The 23,303-nt window shown below is 39.9% G+C and overlaps 1 protein-coding gene across 7 annotated transcripts in view; it reads right to left on the reverse strand.

The window, feature by feature from the left end:
- HNRNPM (heterogeneous nuclear ribonucleoprotein M) overlaps nucleotides 1–23,303 on the reverse strand; it is a 44,278-nt gene that overhangs the window by 16,187 nt on the left and 4,788 nt on the right. For 4 of the 7 annotated variants that reach the window (XM_045850534.1, XM_045850529.1, XM_045850532.1 and 1 more), the window contains exons 2-10: nucleotides 19,736–19,905; nucleotides 11,226–11,278; nucleotides 10,263–10,270; nucleotides 10,086–10,179; nucleotides 8,592–8,783; nucleotides 7,736–7,889; nucleotides 6,883–6,932; nucleotides 4,960–5,020; nucleotides 302–403 (exon numbers count right to left, since the gene is read on the reverse strand). In XM_045850534.1, the coding sequence (XP_045706490.1) occupies nucleotides 302–403; nucleotides 4,960–5,020; nucleotides 6,883–6,932; nucleotides 7,736–7,889; nucleotides 8,592–8,783; nucleotides 10,086–10,179; nucleotides 10,263–10,270; nucleotides 11,226–11,278; nucleotides 19,736–19,905 (884 nt within the window). Of the gene's footprint in view, nucleotides 1–301; nucleotides 404–4,959; nucleotides 5,021–6,882; nucleotides 6,933–7,735; nucleotides 7,890–8,591; nucleotides 8,784–10,085; nucleotides 10,180–10,262; nucleotides 10,271–11,225; nucleotides 11,279–19,735; nucleotides 19,906–23,303 lie in introns of those variants that run through there. The other 3 variants (XM_045850536.1, XM_045850531.1, XM_045850533.1) reach the window with 2 other exon arrangements.

A 23,303-nucleotide genomic window follows, 5' to 3' on the forward strand; every position in this document is an offset into this window, starting at 1 on the left:
CTTGAGCAAGACCAACTCTCTGGCTTGCCTCCTTTCATCAAATGGCTTAACTATCTCCACTCAGGTCAGGCAAGGATAAAATGCTACGGTATGATGGCTTTAGAAAAAAACTTGAACTTAGAAAAAAATATAAAATACTGCCTTTATCAAAATGAATCAGAGATAAGGAAGGAATTTTGTCCCAATTAAATCTTTATTCCTTTTGAATTACTCAATGTCCAATTATCCCAATAATTAATCATTTTAACTATGTAATAACTTCCCCACAAATCCTCAATCAAGGCAACACTGTAATTCTCACCTGCAGGTCCTATGTTTCCCATGCCAATGCCTTTGTTCAAGTGATTGGCATCGATAGGCTGCCCTCCTGGTCCTAACCCCATTCCAATACCACCAAGTCCATCTGAAAGGAAAAGAGAAAGTCAGAAGGGTAGATTCCACTAACTTAGAATAAACCATGACCCTCAGAGGCAAAGAGTCACAGCTGCCACACTCCATTTCCACCCACCACCACCACCAAACCCAGGGTCTAATTCATAACTCAACGCTGGTACATTTAGGAGTTCTCCTTTTCAAGGCATAAACTTTCATATGCAATTATAGACTTTATTATATGTATATAAAAGGGCAACTGAAAATCAGTTCACTTGCAAGTTACAGAGAATTACAAACTCACACAAATATGCCCACCTCTACCCCCCAGCCTAGTAGCCCAAATACTTCTCCCATGAAAAATCAGTGTTATAAGCCAGCCAATTGGCCTCTGGGCATAATGTATCCTGACTCTGCTGCAGGTGGTTTTAATAACAATGAAGCTGGTGGATTTACAGAAGCCCACCCTCAACTCCATGCTCCATAAACAGGGACCCAAAAATACAGACTGGCCTCAAAATAGCCACCAAAGCCTGAGATACTATAAGACATTTGCAAAGTTCTAGTCTGAGGCCTAAACCAAGACCAGACAAGTGGTTTTTAAATGGAAAAAAGAAGTTCATTAGAAAGGGAGGTGGGGGGAGACAGAAAAGGGTATGTGGGTGTTAAAGGATGATGGGAGAAGACTTGATTTGTAGTGAACACATAGTCAATATACAGATGATGTATTAGAATTGTACACCTGAGATCTGTATAATTTTTATTAACCAATATCACCCCAATAAAGTCAATTTAAAAAACCCTGAGTATGGGTATTTAATCTGATTAACACCCATTTTTTTAAATTGCACAGAAACAGCAGCAAGAAATCACCAAGGTTACTTACTCCCCGAAGCACGTTTCAAGACAACCCTCTTAAATGTGCTCAGAGACCAAAAGCCACAGATAATGGTCTCCATGGGGCCCAGTGCGTGCCTGCTAAAGTTGCCAAGCAGCACCCAGCCCCTGAACATCAACAAGAGCTATCACCTTGAACCTGGATAATCACTGCAAGTGATCACACTGATTATGACAAAAAAATATAGTCCTTCAACAAACAATTGTTAACTTTCAACAGATAAGCCATCTCCTACCCTTAAAATCAACCTCCCTTCGCCCTGGCTGGCATAGCTCAGTGGATTGAGCACGGGCTGTGAACCAGGCATCGCAGGTTTGATTCCCAGTCAGGGCACATGCCTAGGTTGTAGGCCACGGCCCCCAGCAACCGCACATTGCTGTTTCTCTCTCTCTCTTTCTCCTTCCCTTCCCTCTCTAAAAATAAATAAATAAAATCATAAAAAAAAAAATCAACCTCTCTTCAACATCTACCTCTATTATGCTTCTATCCTAAAATGCAAAGGCACTCAAGAGCTAGTGTTCTAGTCTCTGAGGGTTCCAACCTTAACAACACTGCTTCCAGACTGGAGGCACTGACAACAGCCCAGTCCCACTGCCTTACCTAGTGGGAAGTCTGCCCTAACACAGCACAAGCAGGTCCCACCCCAACCTACCCCCAATCCTTCCTGCCATCTTTCTCCCACATGCTACCTTGGCCTGCACTGATAACTGCCCAACCTTCCTGCTACAACAGGCTCTCACTCCCACTGTGGTATGTGCGCAGGTTCAGCTCACCTATCGGCTTGCCAGATGGAGTGCCTAGGGCTTCAATTAATGTGCACCCTTTCCATCTCTGTGAAGACCTACTAACTAGCCTTCCCAGTTGCAACACAGGTTTTTACCTGGATGTTGCAAATAACCCTATATAAAAATTTTGATAGCTGCACTTCACATACCATAAGGTTCACTGATTCAAAGTGTACAGCTCAGTGATTTTCAGTATATTCCGAGTTGTGAAATCACCACCACCATCTAATTCTAAACATTTTCATCACTCCAAAAAGAAAACCCATTCCCATTAGCAGTCACTCTCCACTAACTCCTCTCCCCAGCCCTGGACAACCATTAATATACTTTTTGCCTACAGATTCACCTGTTCTAGATGTTTCCTATAAATGGAATCAAGTCTCATCCATGCTGTAATATGTATCAGCACTTCATTCCTTTTTACTGCTGAGTAATGTTTCATTGCGTAGATTTACCACATTGTACTTATCCACTCATCAGCTGAAAGCATGCTGCTATCAATATCCATGTATGAGTTTCTGTGTGGAAGTTTTTAGATCTCCTAGAGATATACTTCGGAGTGGAACTGCTAGGCCATATGGTGATAACAAATCTTTGTGAACCCAAGTGCAGCCTAACTTGAATTCCCTTTGCAGTTTTGGGTTCTTCATTCCCACCAAGACACTTTTCAAAATGCCCAACTATATCCTCTATATCCTGAGCAGCCAGCCTGCCTCACCACAAAGTAATCCTAACAATCCTTGCTAAAATGTAAATCTCTGCTCATTTTTCACCCTGAGAAAAATTTATAGAAGAAAAACCCTTTTGAAATTTTCCCTCAAGAACAGTCAAGCAGGTCAAAACAAGGAAAACACAGTTCAGACCAAGATGAAGGCATAGGCAGAAACCCTTCACTTCCTCGTACAACCAAAAGGAGGGTAACAACCAATCTAAAATCAATTAACAACCAAAAGTGCCAGAAAATCAAATTGCGTGGAACTCTGACAACCAAGGAATTAAAGAAAAGATCAACCAGAACAACCAGACCAGTAAGGCAGACTTCGGGGGCCGACACAGAAAAATCACAGTGAGGTGGCTGACTACTGAGCTGGGCAGAGCTGCACCACAGGGACTGACTTAAGGGAAAACTGAGACGCAGAGCTGACTATGGGCTATGGCTGGGGAGGCCAGGGTGGAAGATACTTCCAGTCTGACAGGAGAGTTGGAAAGTGTACTAGAGAGGAGAAGGCAGTTAAACTGTTCCCTCTCTGGCCCCTCCCCCACAGGCAGCGCAACAGAGCAGCAAGGAAGTTTGCCCTGGTGAATACCTAAGGCCCCGCCCCCTTACAACCTATCAGCTCCAAGACCAAATACAGCTCAAATGAAAGAACAGAGAAAAACCTCAGAAAGAAAACTAAGCAAGGAGGAGATTGCCAACGTATCTGATGGAAAAATTTAAAGCCCTGGTAATCAAAATGCTCACAGAACTGATTGAGCTTGGTCAAAAAATGAAACAACAAAGGAAAGATACCCAAAATGAAATACAGCAAAATATTCAGGGAACCAACAGTGACAAGAAGGAAACCAGGATTCAAAGCAATGATTTGGAACAAAAGAAATAAACATCCGCCCTGGCTGGCGTGGCTCAGTGGACTGAGTGCTGGCCTGTGAAACAAAGGGTCACTGGTTCGATTCCCAGTCAGGGCACATGGCAGGGCACAGGGCACAGGCCAGGTACCCAGCTGGGGGCACGTAGAGGCAACCACAAATAGATGTTCCTCTCCGTCTCCTTCTCCCCTCCTTCCCCCTATGGGGGTGGGGGGGGAGAAAGAAAGAAACATCCAACTGGATCAGAATGAAGAAATAAGAAACCCCCCCAAAAATAAAGAGAGGATGAGGATTCTCTGGGACAACTGGAAAAGTTCCATTATCCAAATTATAGGGGTGCCAGAAGGAGAAGAGGAAAAGTAAGAAATTAAAACCTTCTTTGAAAAAATAATGAAGGAGAACTTCCCTAATCTGGCAAAGGAAATAGACTTCCAGGTAGTCCAGAAAACTCAGTCCCAAAGAAGTTGGACCCAAGAAGGAACACACCAAGGCACATCATAATTACATTGCCCAAGATTAAAGATAAGGGAAGAATCCTAAAAGCAGCAAGAGAAAGGGAGACAGTTATCTACAAAGGAGTGCCCATAAGACTGTCAGCTGATTTCTCAAAAGAAACCTGCAAGCAAGAAGGGGCTGGAAAGAAGTATTTGAAGTCACGAAAGGCAAGGAACTACATCCAAGATTGTTCTATCCAGCAAAGTTTTCATTTAGAATGGAAGTGCAGATAAAGTGCTTCCCAGATAAGGTCAAGTTAAAGGAGTTCATCATCACCAAGCCCTTTATTATATGAAAGGTTAAAGGGACTAATCTAAGAAAAATAAAAATATGAACAATAAAATGACAACAAACTCACAACTATCAACAAATGAACCTAAAAGAAAAGAAAAACAATGAAAAAAAAAAAAAACAAACTAAGCCAACAACCAGAACAGGAACAGAATCAGAGAAATAGACATCACACAGAGGGAGTTCAGTGGGGAGGGGGAAGGGAGGAATGGGGGGAAGAAGGTAAGGGGAAGAAGAAGCATAATTAGTAGGCATAAGATAGGGGGGAGAGATAAAAAATGGTATAGGAAACAGAGGACTCAAAGAACTCATATGTACAATCCATGGACAGGGTTGGGGAGGCAGGGTGGAGGGGGGATAAAAAGGAAAAAACTGGGAAAACTGTAATAGCATAATCAATAAAAAATACTTCGAAAAAAGAATCGTCAAGTGTACTACAGAATAACATGGCACAAGTTCAAGAGTAATTGCAGTTTTCTGGTTAGTATAACTCAAATTCTAAATCTCAGCCATAATAATTGAGTCACTTACGGGGAAGTTGTTGTGGACGCTCAGGGGGGAAAAAATCTCCCTTTGGTAAGGCCCTCTCATCCTGAAAGAGAAAGAGAAGACCATTTGCAACAGCAAAAGAAAGAAATGACCCGCATCAACAAAGGCCTTTTGAAAAACTATGATACCCCCTCACAATGGAATACCATGCAAATATCAAAAGAAATGTGGTCAATTTCTTGGAAGCTTTTGTGTAAAGCGGGAAGGATTAAAATATATACTCATGTAGCCCTGGCTGGCGTGGATTGAGCACGGGCTGGGAACCAAAGTGTCCCAGGTTCGATTCCCAGCTAGGGTACATTCCTGGGTTGCAGGCCATAACCCCCAGCAACCGCACATTGATGTTTCTTTCTCTCTCTCCCTCTCTCCCTCTCTCTCTCCCTCCCTCTCTCCCTCCCTCCCTTCCCTCCCTAAAAATAAATAAAATCTTAAAAAAAAAAAAATATATATATATATATATACACACACTCATGTATATATTGTGGGGGATAAATAGGACCTGGGTATGAAGCAAAAGCAAGACTCTCTCACACTATCTTTTTCACGCTTTTGGACTTTAAATGACATGAAGTAATTTATCTGTCTACTCACTTATTTTTTTGCAAATTGGCTTTCTTTTTATTTATTTTTAGGCAGAGGACAAGGGAGGGAGAAAGAAAGGAAGAGAATTATCAAAGTGTGGTTGCCTCTCCTACACCCCACACCAGGGAACCTGGCCCAAAACCCAGGCATGATGCCCCAGCTGGGTATTGAACCGGCGACCCTTTTGGTTCTCAGGCCAGCACTTAATCCACTGAGCCACACCAGCCAGGGTGCAATGATCTATTTTTAAAAAACTGAATGTTCCTTTGTAGTTCCCTCCTGAATGTGAGCGCTAACTACATTGCCCTCACCATGTTCCAGTGATGCTTGTATTAACTGTTATCTTTGGCACAGCCATAGGGACAATGTTTATATTGAAGCACTTCAAGAGAACTTTAAAGGCTGTCTAAACCAAAGACTTAATAAGGTTTACAACAGATAAGATGCTAAACATACTAAAAATTGGAAACCCAGATATATAACTATTCTTTTGAAATTGATCACTTGCTCAAGGAGGATACTCAACTGACCTCCTGACCATGCCAATCAGCCAACTGTGCAAAGAAAAATATATCTGAAGTTAGAGCTGCCTGAGCTGTCATAAATGTGCTCACCATAGCCATACCCTAAACTTAGACCAGCGCTTCTCAACCTTTTTTCATTTCATGGCACCTATATAAACTGATTACTGCAATTCTGTGTCACATCAAAAACTGTATTTTTTTTTTTTTTGCCAATCTGACAAAAAATAGGTATAATTTTGATTCATTCATACCACCTGGCTATTATTATGTTAGCTGTTGCCATTTAAAAAAAATACTTTACTCCTTTATTTTTAGAGAAAGGGGAAGGGAGGAAGAAAGAGAGGGAGAGAAAGATCAATCAGATCAGTAGCTTCTCCCCATACATACCCCTACCAGGGAACCCAACCCACCCCACAACCCAGGCACTGAACTGGCGACCTTTTGCTTTGCAGGGCAATGCCTGACCAACTGAATCACATTGGTCAGGGTACTGTTGTCAGTTTTTAATTTGACAAACTATGGGAAAAGAGGTCAATATCCCTGACTAAATAATCAGATATTAGATGATTTAATATAGAATTATACACCTGAAATCTGTAATTTTATTAACCAGTGTCACCCTAATAAATTCAATTATAGTTAGGTATTACTTGTTTTAAGTAGTCTTGTGGCCCACTGGCTGAAACTCACTGTCTTAGACTGATCCATAAATAATAGCTATGTGCATACTCCAAATAATCCCATGTTTCTGCTAGACTTATTTGAGCATATTATGGGGAACGAGATCCCATTAACTTACCATTTTCACGTGCATTGGTCTATCAAATAGCAGTTGGCCATTAAACATAGCTGGTATTACAATTAAGGCTATTTCTTACAATTCTAAGAACATGCATAACAAGAGAGAAATGAGAGAAAAACAATTCAACTGGTACCAGTCCCTCTAAACAATGAATTTATCAGCAGTTCTTATTTCTCATTACAATTGAAGTATTTGTATTTGGTTTTTAAGTCAGCATAAAAGGAAAATAAAACTCAAGGGGGAAAAAAGAAGTAAATGTCAGCTTATACTTTAGGTATAGCACTTCATTCATACTGCCTTATGCTTTTCACCAAGCCATTCTCTTAAGCACTGGCATCAGTTTTCTGCATGTGTCCAATGGGCCAGGTAACCTAACATTTTTCAAGTACCATGTTTTCTGGACAAAACATTCAGTATGTCTTGCCTGAATTTAGTGACTGTGTTCCTTTGTGGTATTCTCCACTATGGCACAGGATAACAAATAAGTGCTGCTTCTAGAATGGTGACAATCCACTAAAAAGAGAGAGTCCTGCAAAGACTCGCATATGAAATAATTAAACTTCTCTCCAGTAGCATATTATCTGGACTCTGCCCTTCAAACCAGACTCCTTGAAAAAGAAATCACAGAAAAAAGACCACTCATGGGAATGTGCCTACTTTCTCAGCCCTTCTTTCTATCTACACAAGGCTAAATAATTCCACCCAGAGAACTTTCAAACTCCACAGAAATGCATTCCTCTAGTCACTCAGGAAATAGTGGTACATAAAGTTACCACTTTCACAGACAAATCTGTATTACTAATACAACAATTAAACATTCACCAAGAGTTAAATTCCAATAAAAGGATACATATAGCTTGCACAGCTTCAATGGACTGTTCAAAAGTAACAGTGCCTATTCCACGACTTTTTCCATCTTTATCTTCAAGAATGTCTGCCCGGACCACCACACCAGCCATACTAAAAACTTCCTTCAGTTTCTTCCAGCCAACTTTATAATCCAGCTAATCAAGAGAAGGAGAATGAAAATTGCAATGTAAACATCTTAAGAAAAACAATTTTTATTACATGCATGCAACATGCTTTGGTTGGAACAAGCATTAGAAAAACATGTCCCAAAAACATATGGACTACAATGGGATTTTTCAATAGGATTATAAAGCTGGCCTTAACTGCTATTTAGTGTCTCTTTTCTCGGGGGGGTGTCACGCTAAGTCACCACATACATTTATAATATGCTTGTATCTGAATATTAAAAAAAAAGTGTTCCCTGGAGTTTATTATCATCACTGTCCCCTACCCACTTTCTTTTAAAAATATTTTCTTTTGCAATGAAAGGCATTATCATTTATCCCAGACACAAGAGGGAAGTGTCAGTGTATAACAGAAACTTTTTTATGCTGCACCTAAATAAACCCACCAAGAATGCAGACTCAGCTGCCACTTTTATAAATACTAGCAAAACATGGTAAACACAAACTCATGGGACCACAGTCACACCTGTGACTTATGACTGCAGTGGTCATTAGGAAACAAATACAACTCCAATGTTGATTTAAAAAAAAAAAAAATCAAGAAGATGACATAACCCTCTCAAGTTTTTCTTCTCAAATATCAAATCTACTTTTCTAACACATTGACAAGATTATTTCATAAAGTTCTGATTTTTTTTTTCCCCTACCTCAGACACTGTGTCGTTTACTTACATTTGCTACAAATACTGTGCTTCCAAGTCTTCCAGCCTGTAATGCATGGATAATCTCATTTGGGATGTTAGGATTATTTAGGATACTGGGTGGGATATTAATCATTCCTGGGCCACCTGGTCCCATACCCATCCCACCAGTCGTAGCCATCACCTTTTGCATTGCTCTCCTGGCATGTTCACCATCAGGATCCTAAAACGAGCAAAAAAGTGTTACTGACCCAGTGACAACTAAAACCATGGTTGCACAGTATGCCCAAAATTTCAGAAATTGAGAGGCTGTTTTGAAAGCATTTCTCAAAATCTAAAACAAGAAACTCAAATGAACTAAACCACCAGGCCAGAAAGAATCCCAGCTATAGGAACAAGGAAGAAAGAAACGGTGTAAAACTTAGCTCTCAAATGAACTAAGTTAAAAATAAAATAAAAGGGGGTGTGGTGTAGTGGGAGTTTTGAGATAATTAGTTGACTTAATATAAAACTTCCAGATTTAAATAAGATCTTCACAGGCTTGGTATAGTTGAATCTTACTAATTCCATGGGGTTTTGTAATTCCTGCAAACCCCATCAGTGATTTTTCCAAAGGTCTGAAAACAGTTCGAGATCACCAAGGTACTCCATCCTTCACGTTACTCAGGCGTCTGACTCCTGTATAAAGTCTGGACAGGTTTGTGAAGCTCTGGTATTGACACTATTCAACTCCCTGCCCTTTCATGTATCACACATTCAACACACGAGAACAAACCCTACAATACTTTCCTCCTTGACCTCTGAATATACTGACCTTTCTCCAAGAAAAACAGGTAAAAATAAGTCCAGAAAGGACTGAATCACAAAGAAACCCCTCTCTCTTCCTTAAAGGAGAAAAGGTTATTTGATCTCAATTAGATATGAACATTTTAGTCACAATAAACTCAATTTTAAAGAGATAGTTAAAAAAAAAAAAGAGCCCTGACTGGTGTGGCTCAGTGGGTCGGGCATTGTCCCCCAAACTGAAAGTTCACCAGTTTGATTCCCAGTTAGGTCAGGGCACATGCCTCGGTTGTGGGCTGGGACCCCAGTTCGGGACATGCAAAAGGCAGCTGATCTATGTTTCTCTCCCTTTTATTCTCCTTCCCTTCCCCCGTCTCTAAAAATAAATAAATAAAATCTTTTTTAAAAAATAGGGTAACAGTAAGAATTTTTATATTAAAAAAAAAAAAAAAAAAGGTGGGCCAAGAACAGGAGTTAAACTGGGTAAAACTGTAGGTACAGAACCCTTTAAAAACAATAGAAAACCACAGGTTCAGCTTGAGGGCCTCTGAGAAAACACACTTAGCCACGAATTCAAACTTTTTATAGGAGTGACTACTGAAGCCTATGACTGACCCTCTTCCTTTAAAAACAGGTTGATCTGTTCCTTAAAACATAGTCCAGAACTATTTTTATCTTTTCCTAACTCCAAATAAGGACAACTCAACAACTGTAAACAATATCCAGTGTTTCAAGAGCTTACTTCTTTGACTTTCAGGGGTCTTCCCCTCAGACTGGGCTTGTTCAGCATTTCAGCAGCTTCTTTCATGCTCTCTTCCATCTTGAATCCAACAACACTATGAAGAGTCAAAAGAAAATGAGTGAAACCAGTTCTGTAACTAAGGGTTCAATTGCTAGTAAGTAACTAGACAATACTTACGCACATCCCTTTGGAAGAGGCCACAGACCAATCAGAAGAGCAAGGAAAGGGGGGAAAAGAACAGAAAAAAATAGTAAGTAACAATGACAGTTATAAAAATGATGTATGTAACAAAGTTAGGGTTTTTTAAAAAAAAATCAACCCTTCTAAGAGGAAGCTGAAGAAGTGTCTTGCCTAGCCTTCCTTACTAAAAGCTGGGTTCCTCATTATCTCCTTTTCCTGCACATTACAAGCATTGCACTACAGTTGCTGAAGTTATAATAAACAGACCTAAATTCAGGTTCTCTCCCAAAAAAAAAAAACAAACAAACAAACAAAAACAAAACAAAACAAAAACTCACACAAACTTTAGATCTGTTTCCCTCTATATTCAATCAAGTCCTTATCATACTCCTCCTAAATCCATCCCTTCCATAAATTGAGCTCATCCTTTTGATTATTCTAAGCCATTCTATTCCGCGACAGAAAATAGTTTATTTTCTCTTTAAACTAGGCCAATTTTAAACGTTCAGGTTTTAAATATTTGTTTTACAATTTACTGGCACAGAGGCAACTTTTTGTAATCTTTGATTCACACAACTTTCAAATTCAGCAAACAACCAAGAATAACATTTTCTAGACAAGAACACACGTTTTACATTAATATACCACCACTAAAATTCCATGCATAATTCACACACAGCCAATTCCTCTGTTAACAAAGAGACAATGCTACGATTGGTCCCCAGTAATCAAAATTGGGCATCCAAACAGAATACCAAAAAGCTCTTTGGCCAGCCATTTGGAAAAGTGGGACTCCTTTTGCAAATCCCTTCCCACCCCACTCCAATGTTTGGCAAAATCAAACATGGCTACTGTAACATGAGCACTCACTGCCTTCCTGATTTCATTCGATTCCACGCCACCATACAGTTACATTTTTCATGTAGTAAATCCACAGAAGAAATTCTCTCAGACACTTACCCTTGACTTTCCTTCAGCGTCCATTAAGAGCTCCACGTATGTTACCTCACCAACTACAAATCAGTTTCCAGACGACACATAAACCAAGGGAGAAAAGCCAAGAAAACAATGGGAATTTAGAACAATCATCAGCAACCTTGTATGGAGCCTCTGCCTTATAAGAAAGCCCAGAAACACTCCATATTCTCTAAACCACAGAACTAGGCATTACAGGTGTGCAGTAAAGGTAGGTGAAACTCATTAACAATATGTCCTTGATGTTCCCCCACCACAAACAAATCATTTCCACCGATTTCCATATCAATTTCTGTCTGGACTCTCATTTATGACTAAAGGCAATCCAAATCTATAGAAGTCTGCATGATTCACTCTTTGGGAGAAGGGAGGAAAAGTTCTACACATACCCTCTCACTGGTGAAAGCAGGTAAATGGCACCCAAATTGCAATGCCGCTAAGCTTAGCTCAAATGCTAAATCAAGGCACATAAATATGCTCAAAGGCGTACACACAGTGTTGTGGGCTACATGGGTGGGCAACCTGTATAATAGCACAGGGCCCTGCACTCAGGAGGGCCACGTGCTTTGTTTAATGCTGCTGTTGTGGTCTTGAAATTCCTAATTTTTAAACAAGGGGCCCCCATTTTCATTTTGCACTATACCCCACAAATTCTGTAGCTGGTCCTGCACACAGCACTGGGCCTGACAACTGTCAGAAGTAGTGATGTTTGAATATCCAATCACAAAACCAAAACAGCATCTGGATTCTCTGCAGTGAATTAAGCCAGGCTTATTATTCCTGCTGCTTTCTCAAAGTCTCCATTAAAAGACACAGATAAATGCAAATTTAGAACTCAGTTTGCATCTAAACAATTAAACAGACTCACTTGATTCTAATCTCCACAAAGGGGGAAAAACAAAGCATTTCAAAAGAGTCTGCAGATTTTCCTCAAGGTGTGGACTGCCAATTCATGACCACCATGACCGGGTAGGTGCCCATCAAGTCAACCATTAAAATGGCTGATGAATTTGAAGACGGCAAACAGACAACAAATTTAAAACCTTAACTTGGAGAAAACAATCTCTATGCAGCATCTGCTAAGCCAAGAAAGAGCTTTTGTTCTCAGAAATACCCTTCTTATTTTAAAGGATTATTTGTGGTGGTAAAGTCTTCTCTAATTCAGTTTGATTTAGCAGTACAAGGGTAAAAATAACCTTCCTTAATGGATAGGCTCAACAAGTCCTGCCTATTTTAACTCTTTTGTTCTAAGGATATTAAAATTATAGTATTTTTAGCCCTGGCTGGCACGACTTAGTGGACTGAGCACCAGCCTGCTAACCAAAGTGTCACTGGTTCGATTCCCAGTCAGGGCACATGCCTGGGTTGCCAGGTTGCCTGATACAGGGCACGTGAGAAGCAACCACACAGCCTCCCTTTCTTTCTCCCTTCCCCTCCCTTTCTTTCTCCCTTCCCCTCTCACTAAAAATAAAAAATTAAAATCTTTAAAAATAAAATAAAATAGAATTTTAAAATTAATACTGCAAGAAGATATTTAAATGTAAAATAAAATTCCTTTTAAATAAATAAAATTAACAATTTGAAAGGCATATTTATTAGTAATATATTTACATGTCAGCTGAAAGCAAAAAGGCCAAGTGTTCAAAGTTTAAGTCTACAGCCTTGCACTCCTTGCCCTTTCCTGAAATGTGAACCAAACCAGCACTTTATACACAACAGGAAGGAGAATCATTAGAGTGATGAAGAAAGGAAACAGGAACTGGTAAATTTAACACAGACTACGCACTCCTGAGGGTAAACTGAAAAATAACCATAGACAAGGGACAGACATACAAATGGGCTTTATTTACCCATACAGAAATAAAGCAATTCCAAAAAGTTGTGGCCTTTCCTGAAGCCATGTTAAGAGCCATTTACTTCAACAACAGCAGCCATTTGAGGACCAACAGCCCTTGTCTCCACTCGAATAAAAATGCCAAGTATATCAAGCCAGTGAAGAGAGAACCCAAGTTTATTTCCTATGACCTGTGACTACCGCCTAATAACCTTAATAAATAAAAGAACCACAGTATCTAACTCAAGGACAGCTGTACTATTGTTAAAATTCAAATGCTATTGCATTTGGACAGTTTCTAGATTGTGCCCATAAAGATACTTTATCAAAAAGATAGCACTGCAACCTAGAAACCAAGCAAGTCCCACATAATTTTTTTTCCATAGTCATAACCATTTTAATAGAAGCCAGGTTTAGAAATCAGGACTTTTCACATTTAACATTCTAGTAGTGGCACACATCCAACCTTCAATCCCCTGAAACAAAAATTTGCTTAAAATGTTCCCTCTTCTTTCCCCTCAAATGGTATAGTTTAGTAAAAACAACATTTACATTAAACTAACCCTCCCTCCGCTCAGGTTGGCCATAAGTGAGGCAGTCACTGTGGCTCTAGCATGGGTAGTGCTTGCTATTCCCAAGGATCATCAGTAGTAACCATGCTCCTCCTAAATCCTGACCTCCACCCTGGGAGACCTCATCCATTGAGAGATGTGAGCAAAGGCATGTCACAGGATCTGTAACAACTGATGATTCATACTTCCCTATAGAAAAATAATGAGAAACCCTATAAAAGAGTACTTCTCTTTTAGTTCTAAATATTAAATAAAGCAAGACCTGTTTAGTTGTCAGTATAACTATCAACAAAACTTTAAAGACAAAATTATCAATCTGGTCATACTCAATGAAATAAAGTTTAAATGAACCAACCAACCAGAGCAGAGCACAGTGAGGACTAAGATGCATTTTCACAAACTGGCAGTAGCAAGTGTCACAGAAATGGCATTCTCAGGTATGAATGAAAATTTCTGTTGCTTCTCTCTCCCCCTGAACATGGATGGAATCCCAAGAGGAGTTTGCTGAGACAAATTCTGTTGCAGCTTAAACACCGAAATGTCTACAAGGAAAAAAACTAAACTTTTACCTTGAAAAACCTAATAATGACAAATGTTATCGCCTAACTTTATTTTAAAATGCTCTAAGAAATAATTTTTAAGCAATATTTAGGTGGATTATTAAAAATATTGCCTCAAGGGAAAAAATTTTAAAGCAACACAAAAGTTTTATACATAAATTTTAAAAATATATATTTTTAAAATATGTATTTTCTTGAGAATATATATACATATCCTCAATAAAAGGCACCAGGAGGTTAAGCAGATAAGCAACCCCGCCCCCCGCCGAAAATCTGGGCAGTCCTTGGAGCTACTCTGATTTAACACTTCTGCATATATTTTTACCACAAAGAGTATTTGTTTCTGTGTTCTCATTCACTTCTCACGTCTGAAATGGACAAAAAAAAAAAAAAAAAGAGTAGAGAGGCCCAAGTCACTGAAGAGAATTCACATGTGAAAAGGTCTATAATGTAAAGGGGTAGGGGAGGGGCTGGCACAAAAGCAGGGCATGTTATCAAGTGTTCTCACCTCATAGTAACGTAGCCACTGTAAATGAGGTGCATAGAATAAATGCATATTTAAATTTGGAAAGCTGGTTTAATATGTGTAATCATATTAAACCAGCTTTCAAACCAGCTATACAAAAACAAATTATGTATAATTTGTTTTTATATATAACTTGTTTATATTATGGCTTGTTTCTTTAACACATACATGGCAAAATAATTATTCCACACAGTGATTACTTAATCTATGGCCTGACTCAAGTGACAGAAGAGCACTAGACCAAAGGCCAGCCACCAAGGAAGCCAGGGAGGCTGCACTGTTGAGGTTTTTAACCCAAGTTAACAGGCCTTTCAAAAATGCAGGCTGGATTTCCAACAAAGGAAAACCTGAAGGAGCCAAATAGACTGGATAGGGATTTTTCTGAAATTGAAAATAAGTTCTGCTCCATAGACCCACCATGAAGATTATCTCCAAGAGCCACCGGAGGCCTTCTACTGCACTATACATGCTCTCTGGGCCTTGGTTTTCTTCAACCAGCAGGAATTTGAAATTTACCTGCCCTAAAGTGATGCATTAAATATAGACAGAAGGCTTACATGCTTAAAGAAATCTCTGCTTACACAAGAAAAACTAACTGCTGCTAAACTTGGGATGGACTGAAAGTAAACTACATCACTGACCTCCCTTTCTTCCCCACAATGTGCTTCATGCTTACTAGCTGCAGCTGAAAGCTCATCCTGCCTCAGTGCTGCGGGCTCCCGGGCTAGGCCAAAAGACAAGCAGCCCCACACCAAGCTTTCTTCATCCACACAGGACTTTCCAGGAATGTAGCACAATACGATTTAAGTTTAAAATACCCAAGATTACCTTCTGCTCATAGAACTCTTACTTTTTTGCCCAATCCTTATGGACAAAAATTTTAAGATGTGTATCCAATAGCTGTCAAGTGATGAAAATCAGGTAGCTGTATAAGACTGTTAAGTCACTCAAAATTGGTTTGGTAATCTCCAAATTTCGTATTATACTGCCTCTTAAATTTTCTCAACTCAGTAAAAATTCAGTCTTCGAAGCTGCCGCTTTTTTCCATGCAGTATCTCCATAAAAATTACTGTGCACAGTCAAAACAAAAGGAAGAACAGAAACCTTTCCCTTGTCCCACTGGGACACTGAGAACGGGAAGGGGAAAGCTCCAGGAAAGAGGGCATTCGATTTTAAAGGTTATGAAGCTCTTTAATTTATGTCTCTAACTAATATTATGGTGTGAGCTAAAAAGCAAGCTGACTCAGAACACAACAAAGCTCTGAATATATAATTTTCTCTGTAAAAATCAGCAATGTTGAGCCCTGGCTGGTGTGGCTCAGTTGGTTGGAGCGTAATCCTGTAAACTGAAGGCTGTGGCTTCGATTCCCGGTCAAAGCACATACCTAGGATGTGGGTTCAATCCTTGGTCCTGGCACACATGGGAGGAAACTAATTGGCGCGCGCACGCGCTCGCTCTCCCTCTCTCTCCCCCTCTCTCCCTCTCTCTCCCTCTCTCTCTCTCTCTCCCCCCCCCCCCCCCCCCTCCCTCTCCCCCCCCCCCCACCCCCCCCCCCTCTCCACCCCCCCCCCCCCACCCCCCCCCCTTCTAAAAGCAATTAAAAAAAAAAAATGTCCTCAGGTAAGGATTAAAAAAAAAAAAAACCCCAGCAATGTAATTTCATGACAGTGCCACCAAACAAGCTTTGTGATCCCATCTAGGGTTTTGAAAAAGCCAGAGAAAAAGTGACCAGTTCACATATGTGAACACTGTTAAATGATAAAATTAAAGACAAAGACTATAAAATACACTTGGTGTTCAAGGAGGAGAAAGATGGGGAATTAGGGAATGGTGCCCGAGGGTATGATTAATAATTAGACCCTGGCTAGGTGGCTAAGTAGGTTGGAGCATCATCATGTACACCAAAAAGTTGCCAGTTTAATTCTGGGTTGGGGTGTGTACAGAAGGCAACCAATCAGTGTTTCTCTCTCCTCCAATCTCCTTAGGTGAGGATTAAAGAAAATTTTGTTAATTAAAAAAAGTTAATTATTAGCCTTAGAAAAGCTCCTGTCCTGTCCTACCATCTCAGAGTTACCACCTTAAGGCTGAAAAGTGGCAATTAAACAGTGTTTCAATGACATAACATTACTCAGATCTCTAAGCTGAGGACAAATAGAGCCCTGGACAGGTAGTGCAGTTGAGTGTCATCCAGATATGCCGAAATCGCAGGCTTGCTCCCCTGCCAGGGCACATACAACAATCAACTGATGAGCCCTGACTGCCAGTTTGATTCCCAGTTGTGGGTTCGGTCCCTGTGAGAGCATGTACCAGGGCAATGGATAGAGGTTCCTCTCTCACATAGATGTTTTCTCTCCCTGGTTCTCCTCCCTTCCCCATCTCTTTTTAAAAAATAATTTAAAAAAGAATTAGCCAATGAATGCATGAACGGGTAGAATAATGGATGTCTTTCTCTCTCTCCCTCCTTTATACTAATTAATTAATTTAAAAATGAGGACAAACAATTCTAGTTCTCAGTCCACTAGTTTTCTGAAACAGGATGATCTCCTCAGGGATGCACTCTAACAATGCAGGCTGATAAAGAGTGTCTGGATTGTCACAGCCCAAATCTCTGCTTTCTCCATGCTAGATATTACCTTGAGATGAATGCTTTTAGGGTATAAGTGCCTCTATCAACAATTCTTTTCCCCTGTGCAGTAACGAGTCCTCAAAATCTTTAAAAGTTACTTACAACAGATTTCTAGTAAGTAAAACTTCAAATAACCACTTAAGCTTATTTTTGGTATACCAAGACATAAATAAAAATCCATTTTGAAAACCTCATAATAAAAAGGATAAAAACATTTCTTAAGGAGTCATATGTATGTAAACAGTTATTGTTTTAGACTTCACATACTGAATGAATAAAAGCATTGCCATAAAAAAGATGACCTTTCTCTTATGAATCCCTTTACCCACAATCCAACAGTTAGTAATTTAATTAAACAGAAAAGTAATTTAACCTGTACAGGGGAGCTCTAAGCAAGAACATTTTAAGGTTTGTTTAAAATAACTGATTTACTGCACACCTGTAATTCTAAATTACACCACCAAAAATACACTGAAAGGGCTGAGCCAGGGCATTTGTAGCAGTATGCCATGGGAATATGAGAACCAGTTTGGAAGTATCCGAATAAACCACCAGGCTGGCTCTACACTTAATACAGTTCAAAATAGGAAATTGAGGTGAACTGCTTCTACATCCAGAAACATCATGGCGGCGGCTGCTGCTATCAGCTTTAAGGCTTCCAAAACTGAATTACTGAATGGTAAAGCAGTAAAAATGTCACCTACTTTATCCATCATGTCCCAAAACTGGTTCACACACTCCTAAAAATGAAAAAATAATTTGGCCTGCAATCTCTTACAAAATGCTGCATTTTCAAGGCCACATTCCTGGTTCTTGGAACTACTATACCTTATTATCAATGGATATATAAATTCAGTGGTTCAACCAAATCACAAGAACACAAATTTGGGGGTTATTCCAAAAACTAATTCAAATGAGACCCAACTTTACTGTACAGAAATTCTAAGCTTGTATTAAAGCAGCAGTCCCAAAAACCAAGAACACTGAGTCTGGGATGCCACATGACACGCCCTTCAGACAAAAAGAAGAAACTTCACTCTTGCCCTAGGAGCATTGGCAGGAATGATTTGGCTGATCAAGGCAGGAAAACAAAACTCACACCAAAACATTTTCCATCCATGTTATCTGGAGAAATACTACATGGGAGCAGCATACAAAAACTGTACAGAGAGGTTCACAGTGCCTAGTGCTTCTGGCATGTCATGGTCAAATCAAGAGATAGGACAATAATGGCAGTGGACCATTCATATTTTCAAAACCCAATGCTGGGAGCACCAGTACACATACCAAAATGGCCTATCCAAGTGGCAGCTCTGTCTGTCACTGAAATGTTAATCATTTGACAATTCAATCTCAAATCTCTTTTCATTGTGAATGCTCCAAAAACCAGTACCTTTTAGTCCTTCAAAAAGACTCTATTTAAGAATAATTTGAGTCTAAGTTTCCTTTGGGAGTGGGGGTGAGGGGAGACCTTGAGACATTAGACAAATTGTGCTCTAAGAACAGTTTTGTAAACCAGGGCTGAGCAAGCTCTTTAGCCCTGAGTGCCACCAGCAGGACCAAGAATCAGGAAGGAAAGGAAGACAGAAGAAACAGAACAAGAGTTTGGAAAAGAGAGGACACAAATGGTATGTGCAGAGGGCAAGGCAGAGGACCACAGAGGCAACCAACCTCCTCAGACCTCCTGGTGGCAGCAGAGCTTCCATTGCTTCCGGCCCTGGGCCAGAATTTGGACACCTGGGCTCTGACTAATGTGCACCTGAAGATACTGCATTACACAGCACATGCCTTATTCTGAGCTCTCCAATTGCCAATCTAAGTGTTTTTCCCCAGGGGAAAACAGCCTAACAATTTAAACACAAGCTAATGTTTTATAATTTAGAATCTGAACAGCACAAGTTCCAACTACCAAATTTTGATCCCAGGAAGACATCCACAAAATTTAAACAAACTAACTTCCCAGAGGAATTTAAAAGCTAAAGAGAGAGAGAGACGGGGGAGGGGGGGAGCGCGAGAGAAAAGGTAAAACCTCTCCCATGTAACATAAAAAATTCAAAATATTCTCTTAACACAAAGAGGCTACTCTCAAGCTTAAATGAAACCCTATTAACCATATTAAGCCAGTAAAATCATTTATAGGCCAAGGGACCATCAAACCACCCTGTTTGACACACAGGTGCATGACCACAAAAAAAAAAAAAAAGAAAAGAAAAAGAAAAAAAAGTAGGGTGGGTAGGGGAACGTAACTCTCAAGCCTGGACAGAACACATGCTCTACCCAGAACAGCTTCCACTGACAAAAAAATAACCAAGGAATTAGCCACATAAAAGATGACACACCAACCTTCTTACCCTACTCAACCACCAGTACCATTACCTTTTTCTTTAACCAGGTCTTTAAGTGACTGCCATTTCACATCAAAAGGTATGTTTGTAATGAAGGCTCTATATCTTTTGGTTGGATTGGCATATGGCTCAAAGCGATTGCCTCCTCTCTTTATGTTTTTCTCCTTTCTCTTCTCATTCTGAGTAGGTCGTTCTCCTTCACTAAATTTGAAAGAGGAAAAAGGGTCCATATGTTAGCACAATATGAAACACAGTATTTGCCAGGTTTATAATTTCACACAAAGTTACATATAACACAAGACTAATATTGATTTTAATGAGACATTCAAACTAAAGTGTTCCATTGAGCAGAAAGCTGCAGTAGTTCACTCCTTAAATCCAACTATCAAGAACCGTTCCCAAAAAAAGTACGCTCTCCTGGTCCTTCACACACTCCTATGGGGCATAACAGAGGTGGGAGTGAGACACCAACTCCACCTCAGGTACTTTAATTCCAAAATAGAAACAGGAAAAGAGTAGGGAAAGATTTACAAGATTTGATGGAACAAAAATGAGGTCATACACATAGACCCAACCAATTTTAGCTTCACAAATAAAAGGACCTTCTGCTATTTAAAAAGAAAAAAAAATTTTGGTTGTTTTAAGTGGGAATGTAAAATGGTGCAGCTGCTACATAAAAAGTCTAGCAGTTACTCACTACATGATCCAGCACTTCCACTCCTAGGTATATACCCCAAAGAAATGAAAGCAAAGACTCAGATACTTACACACCAATAGCAATTATTCATGATAGCCAAATGCTGGAAACCACCCAAGTGTTCACCAACAGATAAGTGGAATGAACAATATATGACACATTCATACAAAATAATATTCAACCATAAAAAGGAATGAAGTACTGATACATGCTACAGCAGGTGAACTTTGAAAATATGCTAAGTGAAGCAAGCCAGAGTTTCTGTTTGGAAAGATAAAAGCTCAAAATGGAAAGTGTTTCTTGGTATAACAAACAACATTGTACTTAATGCCACTAAATTGTATGGTTAAAATGGCAACTCTTACATACACTGTACCACAATATAAAAAAAATTTCTAATGGGAAGAAACCATTCTCTATACAACCCTACTTCAAGGCTAGGAAAACAGAAATCTGAGCAACCCTGATAAGACAGCACACAAACTATCCCAACTTTAGCAAAGAAGGATGGATGTTTTATTGGCATAACCTCTCCTGTAATACTTTTTACCTTGGTGTGTTAGGTGCCTCCAGGCAGCAACATTTCATTTCTAAGCTCTATATATACCAATTCAGTTTAGACTGAGACATGGAGAGGAAAAAAAAAAGGCAGACTTCCAAAGCACAGAACTTCAGCTGGACAGGCCATAGCCCAGGGACAACAGGCCAGTGTGTACAGTCAGGGCAGCACCCATGCATTGGCCAAGTGGGGCTGTTCCCTGAGCTGCCTGCTCAGTTCAGCCCCCCTGACCACAGGCAGACACCTGGTAAGTGGTAACCAGGAACTGGGGAGCTGGCAGCCACAAGGAAGTTCCTCTCAGGGCACTAAGTCCTGCCTTTCTGCTTACTAGCCCTGTTCTTTCCACCTGTGAGAATCCTGCGTTTCCCAAACCACAGGTTCAGGCTGTGATTCATGACACAAATGGGGGGGTGGGAACCCAAGACTATGGTACTGATGATTTACAAAATGATCTTTATTTAATTGGAAGGCTGGTCTTTATTCTAGGATTCTTCTTATATGAGGAAGAAATAGTGTTTAAATACTGGATGGTAGCTGGAAGACTTTCTTTTAACATACTTTCTTGAAAAAATTAGAAAGTTAGCAATTTTTTTGCAGTCTCTTAAGTTTTTTTCCCTTTTCACTGGTCCCTCATATCCAAACCCAAGGGTATCTAATAAAGGTATCACCCCAGACAAAAATAAGCAAAGCAGCTTCCTCTGTGATCTGAACCATACTTCAATACGCAACAGACTTCCACCCAGTGGGTGTGAGAAGTATGGACACTCGACTCCTCCGATTCCTTGAACTCTACTTTGTCCACCCAGGTTCACAACGGACCCACCTCATGCTGGCTGCACACCACTAACACATCTCAGAAGAAACCTGTCTACCCCATGTGAAAATCCTGCAGCAAAATCTGCCAAACAGTATCTCTGTCAACTGCTTAACATCAACTGCTTAACTCCTTGGCTGAGGAGGAGGAAAATCTCAGTATAAGTGCATAAAATGTACATGTAATCTACATTTCATGGACCTACTGAAGGTCTGTGGATAGAAATGTATTTAATATAACTAGTTCCTTTTGAAACCCAAGTATTTCAATTTATCTATATAAAAAAAATTGTGATACAGGGTCCATAACAGTAATAGCTCCAGTCTGTGTTTTCACAGACTGCTCAGCTCACCTATTAATTACAAAATGTATAAATAACTAAATGTATAATGTATTATAGCCAAAGCAGGTAAAGTATCTAGGCCGGATGCTGCTGTGTATTTGGTTTGGGGTTAATCCATATCACATGACTCACCGCTGAGAAAGCAGCTCATATGGATCATGCTTAAGGTGTGAGCACAGCACGGATGTACCCAAATCCTTTGCTTGCCAATCATTCCTCATAAGTAAAAGGCATCAGAATTATCTCTTTGTCTCTTCCAGCTTCTTAAATCGACCATTTCTTTCCCTGGCCAGGTGCACTAAAGGGTTTGGGGGGACGAGGAGTGCACAAGAGGCAACCAATTGATGTCCCTCTAAAGTCAGTATTTCTTTCTCTCTAAAATCAATAAACAAACACATCCTCAGGTGAGGATTTTTTTTTTATTTTACAAAATTGACTTTTTCTTAAATCTAATGATCACCATGGATTCTATTCTTGACAAAACTGGGAGAAATCTCACTCAAGACACTTATTCAGCCCTGGCTCATGTGGCTCAGTGGATTGAGTGCCCACCTGCAGGACTTCGAACCAAAAAATCATTGGTTTGATTCCCAGTTAGGGCACATGCCTGGGTTGTGGGCAAGAGGCAACCAATCGATGTTTCTCTCATACATCAATGTTCCTCTCCCTTCTGCTCTCTCTAAAAATAGGTAAATAAAATCTTAAGGACACATATTCAAGTATAGAGGATGTGATTAATTTAAGAATGGTGGTATTGAAAAGTCCATTTTTAATATGTTCAATCCAATGTTCTCCCATCTTTAGGATAAAATTGGGCAGATAGTCTTCTCTAGCCCTAAAATATATTTTTAACAATTCTGAAACCCTTTAGAAGTTAGAAGTACATTTTTTTGTTGTTGTTGTTGTTGTTTTTTTTTAAAGATTTTATTTATTCACCTTTAGAGAGGGAAGGGAGGGAGAAAGAGAGAGAGAGAGAGAGAAACATCAGTGTGCGGTTGCTGGGGGCCATGGCCTGCAACCCAGGCATGTGCCCTGACTGGGAATCGAACCTGCGACGCTTTGGTTCACAGCCTGCGCTCAATCCACTGAGCTACGCCAGCCAGGGCTAGAAGTACATTTTCATAGACAGAATACTATAGACAACAATGACAAATACCACAAATTTAGGATATTACAGATATTAAAC

Source organism: Phyllostomus hastatus, unplaced genomic scaffold (genome assembly GCF_019186645.2).
Source record: "Phyllostomus hastatus isolate PE091 unplaced genomic scaffold, TTU_PhHast_1.1 phas_contig_81, whole genome shotgun sequence".
Lineage (NCBI taxonomy): Eukaryota > Metazoa > Chordata > Mammalia > Chiroptera > Phyllostomidae > Phyllostomus > Phyllostomus hastatus.